This window comes from Mauremys reevesii, linkage group 2 (assembly GCF_016161935.1).
Source record: "Mauremys reevesii isolate NIE-2019 linkage group 2, ASM1616193v1, whole genome shotgun sequence".
NCBI classification, from domain to species: Eukaryota; Metazoa; Chordata; order Testudines; family Geoemydidae; genus Mauremys; species Mauremys reevesii.
Window position 1 is genome coordinate 49731945 of NC_052624.1, and position 14508 is coordinate 49746452.

Consider the following 14508-nt stretch of genomic DNA (forward strand, 5'->3'; position numbering starts at 1 on the left):
TTGCTCCACCCATCAAGATTCAGGTTCACAATTTCACCCTCTAGACTTTTTGCACACTGCTCAATTTCTCTTTCATACACTTTATCCAGCAATTTCCCTGCAACATTTGCTCTGTTGGGCGGACTGTATCCTGGTCGTAATGACTGAACCATATTAAAGAAGTGTGGGTTCTCAATCATATGGAAAGGAGAGTTTGTTGTATAAATAAACTGGACAGTTTTTTCATCAATTACCTCTTTTTGTAATCTGCTGGTTCTTATCACAAACTTGTCAATGGTTGTTTCTGGATGACAGAGATTTATTTATTTTTTTCGTTTTGCTACAGGTGATATACTGTGGCTGTGTGACATGTATGATGTGACTGAAACACTATCATTGGCAGATAACTCTGAAACTATAGAAAACAATGGTGATCTTGAAGGTGGATAGTCCTCAGAATCCTGTATGTTGAGGATGGATTCTCCTAAACAAAATAAGTCAACGCAGTTATTTAATTACTATTACCATACTGCTCATTGCATTCAGTGACACTCACTACTACTTTTAAAGGTGAAATTGTAAAAGGAAGATCTATCTATTTCAGCTGTTTATTTTTTATCACCACTGCATCTAAAATGATAGTACCATAAAGTAACAACTATATTTTTTGCTCAAACATGAGAATTCAAGAATAGTCCAGAAGGAAGACAAGCTGTCCTTAAGAAAGAAGTATGAAATAAAAAAAGTTTACCAAACCGAAGATCCTGCATGTTCAGACGTATTCCTTTCATCATCTTCAACACAGCTTCCTCCTGGGAAGGAACACTTTTGATGTTTCATTCGGGCAGCCAGGCCTTGCATTTCTTTGTTGCACTGTTTGCATTTTGCACTCATGGTTGTCTTATCCACAGTTAGAGGAACTTAATTAAAATATTCCCAAACTGGGTCTCTTTTACGGCCTGCTGGGGGTAGATCTTAAATCAATGAAGGCTACACTCAGAAAGACCTCAAGACTTCTGGAATATGCTGTTCGAACAGTTTCACTTTTGTTTCTACTGCCTGTCCCTCCCTTCTCACATTTATCTCCAGACTTCTTCTCCTTGTCCAGATCTGTTCTGCCCCCAAAAATCTTCTATGCATTGACCTTTTAGAAACTTTGCACTTTTAGAGAGAGGTAAGAGATTGACTGTACACAAATTTGCAGAAGGACAGTAGGGTTGAGGTCTGTTATTTCTCACCTCTATATATTACTTTATTTAAAACATTTTTGCTGTTAACAAGCATGTTATCTCTGGAGACACAAATTCACAGTTTGAGAACTGCAAAACTAAGCATTTCTGATAGTATCTTCTAGACTGAGCACTGAGTCCCATTGGGTAGATAGAAAGATTAACCTAAATAATCTATATAGAAGCCTGTGGAACACCATAAGATTGGGTTCCTATCCATGAACTCCTTTACAAAACTTTTCGTAAACATTACATGAATATATTGTCTCATACTATAGAATTAGAATTTATAATCCCTATTCCATGATGAGATCTCTTTGAGCTATAATGTATCTTATCTTTTTTTTTTTTTTTTTAAAAAAAAAAAATTTTTTTTTTTTTTAAATTTAATTTTTTTTTTATTTTTGAGTTTAGTTTTTTTTTTGAACAGCTTTAGAAATATTCATCTGTTGTGAGAGTAGAAGGAGTGTGAAGTGGTGTGAAGTGCTGAACTGCTTCCAGTGAAGAGAGAAGCCTCTCAACTGTTGGACAGGAGTAGAAGAGCTTGATCAGAGGGAAGAAATATATAACAGATTTTTTTTTTTTTTTTTAAAGTACATATAGTACAAATTGGAAGAATTGAAATCTTGGCTCAGTCAGCAGCCTTTTTTTTTTTTTATATTAGTATAATTAATATGGAGAGGAGATAACTGGGCCATTCATTTTCATCAGGTCTGAAGATTGAAGATGGCTTGAAATTAAACCAAACCAGAAATCTGTTGCCAGTGCATCAGTGATGATCTGTGGTGTGGATAATTTTCTCTCTCAGGTCCTTGGCAGGCTGGTTCTTGCTCAGGGTCTAACTGATTTGCCATATGTGGGATTGGGAAGGAGTATTCCCCTAGGCCAGATTGGCAGTGACTTTTTTTTCCCCACCTTCTGCAGTGTGGGGGTGGATCATCTGGATATTATATCTCACTTAATTCCCTGCCATTAAGGCACTGATCCATCTACCTTACTCCCTGCCTGTGGCACACAAGTTTAGCCTCCTGAGGACTATAATACCTTGGTCTAATTCTATATGTTGGAGTTAACATGTGGGTGCTGTTGGTGGCCTATGATATACAGGAGATCAGACTAGAAGATCTGGTGATCCCTTTTGGCCTTAAATTCCAAGACTCTATGAAAATGTTTTGCCCTTCCTCCAGAATCACATCAGTCATGCCTGGAGCAAGCTATAGCTAGCTGCACCTCATCTAGACCTATAATTCCCCTAGGAACACAGTGGTTGAGGGAATTGGTATATTTTAGCTGAAAAGATACTTTTAGATTTTCTGTCCAAATATTGATTGCATCTGAGCCTGTGGCATCTTGTGCTCTCCCTACTTACTCTTCTAATTGAATTAGATGTGATATGATGATTCCTGGTGGTGTTCTGCCTGTCAGGGTCTTGGAAGTTGAAGGTACTCATTGATAATCACTGGGATCTCTTTGAATGGAATGAGTGGTGTTAACTTAAAGTAACTCCTTCTGCAAGATCCCAAAAATAGAGTGTGAGGGCTGGTCTAACACTACAGCGGGAATCAATGCTCTGAGATTGATCCGAGAGTGGTTGATTAGCAGGTCTAGTAAAGACCCGCCAAATCAACTGCAGATTGCTCGCCAGTCGACCCTGGTACTCTACCTCCCGATGAGAAGAATAAGGTAAGTTGACAGGAGGCTTTCTCCCGTCGACTCCCCACAATGTAGACCCCGCGGTAACTCGACCTAAGTTATGTTGACTCCAGCTATGTTGTTCACGTAGCTGGAGTTGTGTAGCATAGGTCAACTTACTGCGGTAGTGTAGACGTAGCCTGAGTGACACCTTGTGATCCACTGTGTGAAAGGCAGAGCTACTACAGATCTTAGACCTCTTTCCACTGATGTGAGCTCACCTCACCTATATGTTGTCCGAGTGCTGTCAGATAGGGCATTGTCTGAAACCTAATTTAAAAGGATCTATAATTTTGGAGATGTCAAGGTTGTTGAAGGTATCCTGAACTCAGAACTTTATCAATGACCTTTTTGTTAAAAAAAAAATAAAATAAAAAAATTACTGCTTAGATTTCAGAGAGGATTAGTCACACCTTACTTTCAGTTAAAGACCTGGAGGAGGAGCATTATTCCAGGAAAGGCTGGATGGAGCCACAGAAGAATATCAATAGTCTCAAAACACCCAAGGTAGTAGAAGGCTGGAAATAGTGAAAGTTCTGCAGTGAAAAAAAAATGGGAACAAACTGAAATTAAGAAATAAACTTGTCACCATCATTTTATGTTTATAAAGAAAATAAGTTTATATTTTGTATATTACTCATTTAAGGTTTCCATAAGATTCTTATGGAAATCTTGAGTACCTATGGTGCAAGACAATATCTGAGTACTGGGGGATAGTGGAGAAAATTCCTTGATTTTTCCCAAAATTTCTTCTTAGGGCTTGAAAGGCTGCCTTATTATATAGTAATCTTTTAAAAGTGGGCTACAAAAATATGAATTTGGCAATTTTAAATACAACCTTAACTTAAAGGGGGAAATGGTTTTGATATGAGGACAGTCTTCAATTTAAACGAAAAACATTTTGCTTAAACATCTTTTTCCCATGCTTAAAGCTAAGGGTAAACTACTTTTTGTTTTATCTGGCTTGTTATGTTTCATATCAAATCTTGAATAACCTTTTTTCTTTCTTTGCAGTGGACAGGCCAAAATCCCAGCAAGTTAGAACCTCTGGTACCATAAGGCGAACCTCTTCTTTGGACACAATAACAGGACCTTATCTCACAGGACAATGGCCTCGTGATCCCCATGTACACTACCCTTCATGCATGAAAGATAAAGCTACTCAGGTAAAATCTATAAAATCACAGGACAAAAATTGCCTGATGAATTGGTTCTGTCCCTGTTTGCATTTTATTATCTTGTCCAAAATGTCAACTAAACTCTCTGCAGTAGAACAGCGGCTTTTCTCTCAAAATATCATCACAAATACCCTAATTTTTTCATAATTATGTATGATAATGTTTTTGTAATTTGGTAGTTTGATCTTACTAATGTATTGCAAAATTCAGAATATTTCTGTGCTTTTAGAAAGTAAGTTTTCAATAATCCTTAATCATTTTAATTAATAAGCACATTTTAAAAATATAACTGAGGTGAATTTCTGTCAGTGGCAAACTAGTAAATTATGAATAGGTGCTGTATTCTTTTCTGCAACTTTAATAAAGCAGAAGCTCCTCTTGCTGTTGTAATTTTTGCTACTCCTGAAAGCAGTGAATGAAAGGTGAGCTTCTAATATCTATTAATTACTTACAATATTTGTGGTAAAATGACCTGGGGAATGACAATATGAAGACAGACCATTTCAGTGATGAGTGCAAAAGCTAATATTTTTAACTCTTGGAAAACATCACTCTTGAAACGGATTGTAAAGAGTTCTGTTAAGTATTATAAATTATTAAATTCAAGCAGAAACGTAGTTTTTACTCTAATCTCTATTTAAGATTAACCAATCACTTTACCTTTTTGGTGTTTTGGGTTCTTTTGTTTTTGTTAAAATGGGTAAGAAAAGTTGGACATTATCAGGTGCTGGGCCATGTGACTTTCCTTGTATTTTTCAGAAATTAGAAACACACATTTCATTCTATTAGATAGAGAGTGAGATAGGAGAAAGGTAACTGAAGAGTACAATCTTATCCTTAAACTTGTGGAGTTGCCCACGTTTTTAGTCAAGTATCAGAGGGGCAGCCGTGTTAGTCTGGATCTGTAAAAGCAGAAAAGAGTCCTGTGGCACCTTATAGACTAACAGACATATTGGAGCATGAGCTTTCGTGGGTGAATACCCACTTCGTCGGATGCATGTAGTGGAAATATCCAGGGGCAGGCAGGTAGGGGTGTGTGTGTATAATTAATATATATATAGATAGATAGATAGATAGATATATAGATATATATAATGCAAGAAGCAGGCTAGAGATAACGAGGTTAGTTCAATCAGGGAGGATGAGGCCCTCTTCTAGCAGTTGAGGTGTGAAAATGAAGGGAGGAGAAACTGCTTTTGTAGTTGGCTAGCCATTCACAGTCTTTGTTTAATCCTGAGCTGATGGTGTCAAATTTGCAGATGAACTGAAGCTCAGCAAAAAAAACAGGAGTACTTGTGGCACCTTAAAGACTAACAAATTTATTTAAGCATGAGCTTTCGTGAGCTACAGCTCACTTCTTCGGATGCATAGAATGGAACACGCAGCTCTGCAGTTCTTCAGGCTTACCAGGAATCAGAATTTACTCAGGTTAACCCAACTTCTAAATGCAAGCCTTCAAAGTCAACTTTGTAGGTCCCCAAGTTTTTACCTTTAAGACAGCGGTTCTCAAACAGTGGGTCGGGACCCTGTTTTAATGGGGTCACCAGGGCTGGGGTTAGACTTACTGGGGCCTGGGCTGAAGATGAAACCCAAGCCCCACCACCCATGGTCAAAACCTGAGGGGTTTAGCCGTGGGTGGCGGGGCTCAGATTACAGGCCCCCCTGTCTGAGGCTGAAGCCCTGGAGCTTTGGCTCTGCCCCCCCCCCCCCCCGGGCATGGGGCTTGGGCTTTGGCTTCACCCCCTGCCCAGGATGGCGGGGCTTGGGCAGGCTCAGGCTTGGTCCCCCCTTCCTGGGGTCATGTAGTCATTTTTGTTGTCAGAAGGGGGTCATGGTGCAATGCAGTTGGAGAACCCCTGCTTTAAGAGAGAAGTCTTGTTCAGCGTCTGTGGAGAATGTTTAGTGTTAAATAGCTTGTACTTTGTTTGGGCTTCAAAGGACTATGTCCATGATAATGCTAGCCTGACTTCATGTCTTATGTACCAGCTTACTATTCAGGCCACTGGTTGTATGTCTGAATCCCATCACAGAATCAAGTAGGGGTTTAAACTACTAATCCCGTTTTTGTATGAGGACTGCTGTTGCTGATGTCATTGATGAATAGGCAGTTTAAAACATCATCTTGATATTTGGTTGAATTTTGAAGTTGGCCAAAATATTCTGCAGTACATTGTATGTTGGATGTTATAAAAGCTAACATATTAATGAGCCATCATTCGAATGGAGGCAAGAGTTAAACAAGCCTTACAAACTGTTATGAATTTACTGGACTGAACAAAATGTACTCACCCACCCTACTGTCAGAGCTTTAAAAATTATCTGACCTCTGATTGCAAAAGGAGTAATCCCACTAGCCTGGATGAAAGATTTGTTGCTGTAGCAGCCTTTGTAATTTAATAGAACAAATGTTTGTGTATTTAATTGAATTGTAATAGTTTATTTTAATTTAATATTTTGTAACTTCGAGTGCTTGTCTCTATGTTTAGTGCATTTCAGGTTGCTCATGTGCCCAAGACCAGAGAATTTTTCCCTTGCAGTGTCTGGTCCGCACATGCACCCTCACTCTCCTCATGCACCTCACTGAGGACATAAAAGGCGCTGCCAGACTGCCACCATTTTAGTTTCTTCTTACAGCTTGTGGTCTAGGATGGAGTTTCAGTGTTCTGCTGACTTCTTTGGCTTTTCCTTGTAAATAGTTCAAAAAGGTAATCTCAGTTGTTTTAGTCTAATTAGTGAGCTAAATTGTTAGGTTTGGCTTCCTAACTTTGGGGCTTTTCCCCCTTCTCCTCAGGATGGAGATTGATTCAGTCCCCTCTTGGAAGCTGTGGGAATTTCAGTCCTGGCCTACCTGGCCTGTAGGCTCTCCCTCAGGTTCAGGTGTCTTCTCTTCCCTCCTCTTTGGGACTAAGGAGACTTCCTGTCAGGCTTTTCTCTCTTTGGCACAGGAGGCCCACACTCTTCCTTCTTGGGCTGTGCTTGTTAATTCAGGCCAGCTGTGGCATCCAACTGGCTCCTCCCTAGACTGATGACACTTTTTACCATGGTCCTTCTCTCCCCTGGGTTGGGAGAGCTCTTCAGGCATTAGTGTTTCCTGATGTCTCTGGATGCCCATCTCACTAGGACCTCTGACTTCTTAGGGTGGCCTAACTTATTTTGCCTTTTGGTACCTGGTGACGTTACACTGAGCTTACCAGTGAGGAAGAAAGGTCTAGCAGCCCATATCACCAAGCTTGAACAAGGAAATCATTGTAATTTGCGTGGTTTCACATTAGGAGTCCCCCTGTCCTCTGACAGCAAAATTGTTCATTAAAATAATAGACTTCAATGATACAGACAACTCTGTGCTGAACATGGCTATGCAGTTGTCCATTGTCAAGCCTCCAATGTATTCTTCTAAATTAAGAGCTTGATAGCTTGTACAATCCATTAATAGAAGTTTGTTCAATAAAAGATATAACCTCACCTACCTCCCACGAAGTGGGTATTTACCCATGAAAGCTCATGCTCCAAAACGTCTGTTAGTCTGTAAAGTGCCACAGGACTCTTTGCTGCTCTCACCTACCTTGTCTTTCTCATTGAACCTAATAATGAAAATTCCTTGTTTCTACCTGATTTCCTGTTTCCTTTAGACAACTTCAGGTTTCCAATGTTTAAGTTATCTTCTAGAATAAATATGAATTCAGCAACTTCCAGATTTTCCATGAAATCATGGAATGTAGATATTTCTGCACCTACTTTGCATCAAATTGTCAAAATGGCTGGTTAGTGTTTGCTAATATATTAGATACAATATGGTTGTCTAAAATCATTAAGGCTTACTCCTTGTTACATAGCTGCAGTGGGCCGGGTAACGCAAATTTTTTCTGTATTTTTTTATTTTGTTTTTAAATAGAAATTGCAGTCCTACTGTTGTTGAAGTGTTTCATGGGGAACTGGTGCTTCACTTCTGAAAAATAAGGCTACTAAGATGAAGTTGATTGTTGAACTTGACTGAATGGTTATTGAATCTGAGGGTTTGAAATATCAGATCAGTGCTGAGTGTATTTACTTCATTGGCTTTCATTTTAAAAATACTCTTTTTTTGGTACTCTTATTGGTATCTTTTCTAAGGAAACAGGAATATCAAACACTTGCTATTATTTTTCCCTTCTCATTCCTGGACTTCCTCCCACTCCCTAAAACGGAAAAGGATAGAAGACAAGTTTTAGCCTTCTTACTGTAAACTAAATTTAACCTCTTCCAGTTGCAAGTGTCAGCCAAGCGAGGGAGGGTAACAGATCGAAGGACAAAAATATTTTCTTCCAGGGGGGAAAAAAAAAAGAGGAGGGGGGATTGAATGTATGAACACATAACTACAAAAGCAAGATGTCCACCAGGCAGACCAAAAGTAAAGCTAGATTAAAATAAAATTACTCAGAAATCCTGTATTTTGCTTTTTCAGTAGACATTATTTGTGGAGCTGAAGTAAATAATTTGATATGCTTCTATATACCAATCCATAATTGACTAAAATAAAAAATAAAATATATATTTTGGTTATATAAATGGTGACACTGCAGGGAGGCATTACATTTTTTCTATACAGGAAGGCCCCCCAGGAATGGTGCTGGAATGAACAATGACACACATGCATCCCAAAAACAGAATGAAGACTATGCTGAGACCTCCACATGATGGAAGTGACAAAGGGATAAATTTGGATGTGTAGGGCAGTTTGATAGGGAGAGGACTGATTTCTGGGAGAACAAAAGATATAGCCCTTTTCTGGGCAGCCTATTAAGACATGGTCTCTGTGAGCTTATTGTCAGGCACCATAGCCTTTGTAATGTGTGCTTCATCACTTGTAGTGTAGATTTCAGCAGCAGTGTCTATGCAGCAGCATTTGCACAGAGTATCAAAGAAAAGAATTTTCTTTCTTCTAAAGTAAACAGTACATTAATAACAATAACTATAATTCAGTTGTTTCTCTCACTCTTGATGTGTTTTGATGTACTTCACACGAATTTCTCTGAGAAGGAAGTGAAAAGTAAGCGGAAACCTGCAATTCTAAAGTAAAACAGGCAGGGATCACAGCCCTTTCCATGTCGCTGATATACTACATATGGTTGTCCATGCTGGCAAAGAGATGTGTCTTTTGTCCTTGAGGACATTTGGGTACCTACTATTATAACTGATCTGCTTGTTACAAAGAATAACTAATACATTTTGAGTTTTATTTCCTTAATAGATTAATAATGTCAATGTATAACAAATATAGCATAATTCCTAATCATACATCCTTAATGTGCACTACACTTTACAAGCTTAGCACCTTAGTGTGTGGTAAAACTGTCTGTGTCCTGTCTACACTAGTATTCCCACTGTTGCTGGACCAGTAATATTGCAACAGTGGGAGATTTTTAAAAAATGGTAGTGTAGAAAAGCCCAGGCTACTTTTGTAAATATTTTTTCCCTTCTTGTAATTCTGGAAGTCCAAATAGATTCACACTGCTTTTCAAATGATCCATCTTTAAAAATGAAATCCACTTTGCTTAGTATATGAGAGCCACTTTCTCAGTGATCTGTTCAATTTTCCATAAATCTTAAAGCTCTCCAGAGGGCTGATGCCTGTGGTGCATTATAGTCAACATTATACATGAATGTGTGTGCAATGGTGTAGCCGTATTGGCTCCAGGATATTGGTGGGTGAGGTAATATCTTTTATTGGGCCACCTTCTGTTCGAGCGCATAGAGTGTCTCTCTTTCTCACCAATGAAATCACACAAAAGAAATAAGACAAAAACATATCTCGTGTGTGTGTGTGTGTGTGTGAACACTTCACAAAGCGATCATTTTATATCTGATCTCTCAGTCCTTATCCTCAAAGGAAGCCTGCCCAACACATTCAAAAGACGAGCCTGGGAGGTTTAATTCATAATTTTGCTAGATGCTAAACTCATGCATTGCATAGACACTATGTTTATGGCTTATTACAAATCTATGACACGCTAAGCCCTACTCTCCCTTCTCATGCCTGGAGGGGAGTTAACAGGTCACTTCACCTTGAATGGTTCCTTGCAATATGTGTTAAGTAGTTATGCTAAACAATCTGTTCCACCTTGTATTCAGCTGTGACTTTCTGAGTACATTTCCCAGACCTGAGGAGGAGCTCTGTGAAGCTGAAAAGTGTGTCGTTCTGTTCTCAACAACAAAAGGTAGCCCAATAAAAGACATTACTTCATCCACCTTGTCTCTCTAATTATACATGAATGTCTGATTAGGTATGTGGTTTATTCTTCTGTTCTTTGTTCTGTTGGTGAATTTAAAAAATGGGTTAGTCTCTTCCCACCCCCAACTCCACACAACCCCCTCCCCCAACTTTTAGTATGAATGTAGAGGACACAGATAAAGAAAGAAGGCAATTCTCTGCTATGCAATAGTGTGTCTATTTTGTACAGTCAGTTGCTCAAGATTTCAGAGAATTTAAGATCAGCATTATAGCTGTGTCAGCATTAAACTCAGCTCTTAATCTTTTTCCTACTTGGCTGAGGAGCCTTTCCATAAAAGGGAATAGTCCATTTTTGGAACAACTTCATAAAAAAGTGTATTTTTAGAGTTTTAAAGTTAATGCCATCTCTTTCTGAAATGCAGAATTAATTGACCAATCACTGAGCAAATACATCTTCCTACTTTTCAAAAGTGAATATTCTAACTAAATATCTTTATATAAATATAATGATCAAAATATGCCCGACTGACACTTCACTGGTCCTTTCCTGATTGAATTTAAGGTCCTGATCTACAAGGCACTTTCTTGCCTGTGATGCAGCATGATCAGAGTTTTTTGCAAAGGTAGCTTTTTCAGGCCTGGTCTACACTAGGCGTTTAAATCGGTTTTAGGAGCGTAAAACCGATTTAACGCCAAAACCGTCCACACTAGGAGGCACCTTATATCGATTTTAATGGCTCTTTAAACCGGTTTCTGTACTCCTCCCTAACGAGAGGAGTAACGCTAGTATCGGTATTAACATATCGGATTAGGGTTAGTGTGGACGCTGATCGACGGTATTGGCCTCCGGGAGCTATCCCACAGTGCACCAGTGACCGCTCTGGACCGCAATCTGAACTCGGATGCAGTGGTCAGGTAAACAGGAAAAGCCCCGCGAACTTTTGAATATTTCCTGTTTGCCCAGCGTGGAGCTCCGATCAGCACGGGTGGTGATGCAGTCCGAAATCAAAATAAAAAAAGAGCTCCCGCATGGACCATGCGGATGTGATCGCTGTAAGGGCAGGCAAATCCGTTCTATCAGCGCTCCGTTACAGAAGATGAAATTCAGAATCCTTTTTTAAAAATCTCCAGACAGACGCCATAGCAGGGACTCAGCGCACTGCAGCGTGACAAGCGTAACGGAAAGCCAAAGAATCAAATGGATGCTCATGGACTGGAGGACTGAAGCTATCCCACAGTTCCTGCAGCCTCCGAAAAGTATTTGCATTCTTGGCTGAGCTCCAAATGCTTCTAGGGTCAAACACAGTGTCTGCGGGTCAGGGCATAGCTTGGCAATCTACTCACCCACCCCCCACCCACCCCCAGAAGCGAAAGGTAAAACAATCCTCTGACTCTTTTACATGTCACCCTATCTTTACTGAATGCTGCAGATAGCACTCAACACCAGCATCCTTGCTCCCCCCCCCGCCATGGGCGGCTGATGGTACAATAAGCTGGAAATCCATCCTCATCATCAGCTTATTGGCCCTAATTTTTTTTCTGGTGGATGGATGGTGCAATATGGCTGGTAACCATCCTCATCATAGCAACAGGGGGCTGAGCTCCATCAGCACCCACCCTTCATGTGTAAAGAAAAGATTCAGTTGCCCCTGGACTAGCAGTGGGATGCTGGGCTTCTCTCCTACACACTGCTTAATGTCCTGTCTGGACTATCATAGCAGCTGGAGGCTGCCTTCCACTCATTTCTCACTAACAAGTCAGTGTGTCTTATTCCTGCATTCTTTATTAATTCATCACACAAGTGGGGGGACAATGCTACGGTAGCCAAGAAAGGCTGGGGGAAGAACGGAATCAACAGGTGGGGTTGTTACAGGAGCACCCCCTGTGAATAGCATACAGATCATAATTTCTGCAGGCTCTGACACAGAGCAGCTGTGCTCTCTGGTTCTATGATACGGTGGTTCTCTAGTACACTTGCCTATATTAGGCAGCACTGATTCTATTTTTAGATACCAAAAAGGAGGGATTGACTCAGGGAGTCATTCCCAATTTTTGCTTTTGCGCCCCTGGATGATCGGCCAGGGGCACTTATGACAGCAGCTAATGGTACAAAACGATGGAAGGTGCAATATGGCTAGTAACCAATCTTGGCTTTTGCGCCCCTGGCTGATCGGCCAGGGGCACTAGCAGCAAATGGTACAAAAGGACTGGTAGCCATGATCATCCTCAGTTCCAATTTATGGAAGGGTTTGGATGGTGCAATATGGCTAGTAACCATCTCTGCTGTCATGCAAAAGCAAAAGCATGCTTCTGTGTAGCGCTGCTGAATCGCCTCTGTGAGCGGCATCTAGTACACATACGGTGAGAGTCACAGACGGCAAAACAAGCTCCATGATTGCCATGCTATGGCATCTGCCAGGGCAATCCAGGGGAAAAAGGCACAAAATGCTTGTCTGCCGTTGCTTTCCCAGACGAAGGAGTGACTGACAACATTTACCCAGAACCACCCGCGACAATGATTTTTGCCCCATCAGGCACTGGGATCTCAACCCGGAAGTTCCAAGGGGCGGGGGAGGCTGCGGGAACTATGGGATAGCTAGGGAATAGCTACCCACAGTGCAACGCTCCAGAAATCGACGCTAGCCACGGACCATGGACGCACACCACCAATTTAATGTGCTTAGTATGGCCGCGCTCCACCCGATTTTATAAATTCTGTTTTACAAAACCGGTTTATGCAAATTCGGAATAATCCCGTATTGTAGACGTACCTTGAGGTATTAGTTTCTGTGATTCCTATGCTAGCCAGCGTCTTACAGCCCCTACCTTTCAACTCTCCAGGACAGCTATGCTTCATAGAAATGCTTTGAGTAGAGTTGGCTGATTCTTACATCTCTTGGTTGTAGGAGGCCTATTCTTTCTAATGGCAGAATCCCAGTGAGGAATACTTCATAGAAAGAGATCTGATGAAGCCTGATAATGTTCAGGCCTAAATGCAAGACTTTCTTCTTTCATAAGATGCCTCCCCATTTGTCTTCCCTTATTCCTTCATGGAGGGGTCAGAGGTTAGAAGGAGTGACCTCAGCTGTTCTTCAGTTCCTTCTTAACCATTGAAGCTGCAGCGAACTCTGATTGCATGATGTGACCTAAATACTTTGTCAATTTTACCTTTTTTTCTGACTTTTCAAAACGATTTTGTTTAATTATGACAGGTTTCTTTATTTGAAAGAACAAAGAAAAAATGGTACTTCTCTGGTATGGATATTTTCTGGATTGCACAAGTGGGAAAGCTGCCTTATGCACTCCTTCTGGCAGGGGAGGCTCCTCAAACCCAATCAGCTAAGTCTGGCAGTATGCAAATTCAGCATCTACTTTGTAGATCTGCTAGCCTAAGTAACTTTTGCCTGGCTTAAGAGTTGCCCACGTCCTCCATCTTAACCAGCAGACTGAGCCCACTCTCAAGTTGTCGTAGAGTTATCTATGGCACAGAGTCCCTTGGGTCAGCTTGGGTCAACCTAATCCAGCTTCAGGGTTCTGACCACATTGGGCACCAGAGGTCCCTGGATCTTCTGTGCTCACTTAACATGGTATTGAGATCCTGGTGCCATCAATATTTCACAGAGGTCCTCAGCTTCCTCTAGGTTGACCTAATTTGGAGCCAAGTTTGTGGCACTGAGGTCCCCAGAACCCCGTGGATTAATCTAACCCGATGCCAAGGTTCAGTTACATCTAGGTTGACAGAGTCCAGTGCCTAGGAACTGGCACTGTGGTCTCTTATAAACAACTTGATGAAGCAATGGGGTGTCCATTCTACATGTCAATAATCTTTCCACAGCAGTCTGTATTGTCTGAGTCTGGTGCAAACATTTTGGTCCCATTGACTGGTTTAGCACTTGCTTAAGGTAGTCAAGTGCTATTCTAAGTGAGGCTGAGGATCCGGCACAATTGACTGGTGAGCCACTTACAATGTGTACCGAACTACTTCAACTATGTGTTTCTAATATTTACTGAAAACCTATCTAGAAATCCAATATTTTGGTAGATGAATCCATCAAAAAATAATAAATATTTAGTCCTATCTTAGGCTTTTATGCCAGTACTCATCACTACAGTGCACAAGCATCTCATGTTAGATTGGCATAGCAAGGTCTCTAATGGAGTTCATGGAGTCTGTGTTTTTCACCATTGGTTGGTTGGTAGGGAGGTTCTGCTTTGTGTCTTT

General features: G+C 40.7%; 1 protein-coding gene and 1 long non-coding RNA gene across 4 annotated transcripts in view; one reads left to right on the forward strand and one right to left on the reverse strand.

The window, feature by feature from the left end:
- Nucleotides 1–14508, forward strand: part of GLCCI1 (glucocorticoid induced 1) — a 104179-nt gene that overhangs the window by 25225 nt on the left and 64446 nt on the right. For all 3 annotated transcript variants that reach the window (XM_039523085.1, XM_039523082.1, XM_039523084.1), the window contains exon 2: nt 3915–4066. In XM_039523085.1, coding sequence (XP_039379019.1) covers nt 3915–4066 — 152 coding nt within the window. The remainder of the gene's footprint in view (nt 1–3914; nt 4067–14508) is intronic.
- The window catches only part of LOC120397375, a 31855-nt gene continuing 20665 nt past the window's right edge, over nt 3319–14508 (reverse strand). The window contains exon 3 of the long non-coding RNA XR_005593764.1: nt 3319–3436. This is a non-coding gene — a long non-coding RNA (uncharacterized LOC120397375). The remainder of the gene's footprint in view (nt 3437–14508) is intronic.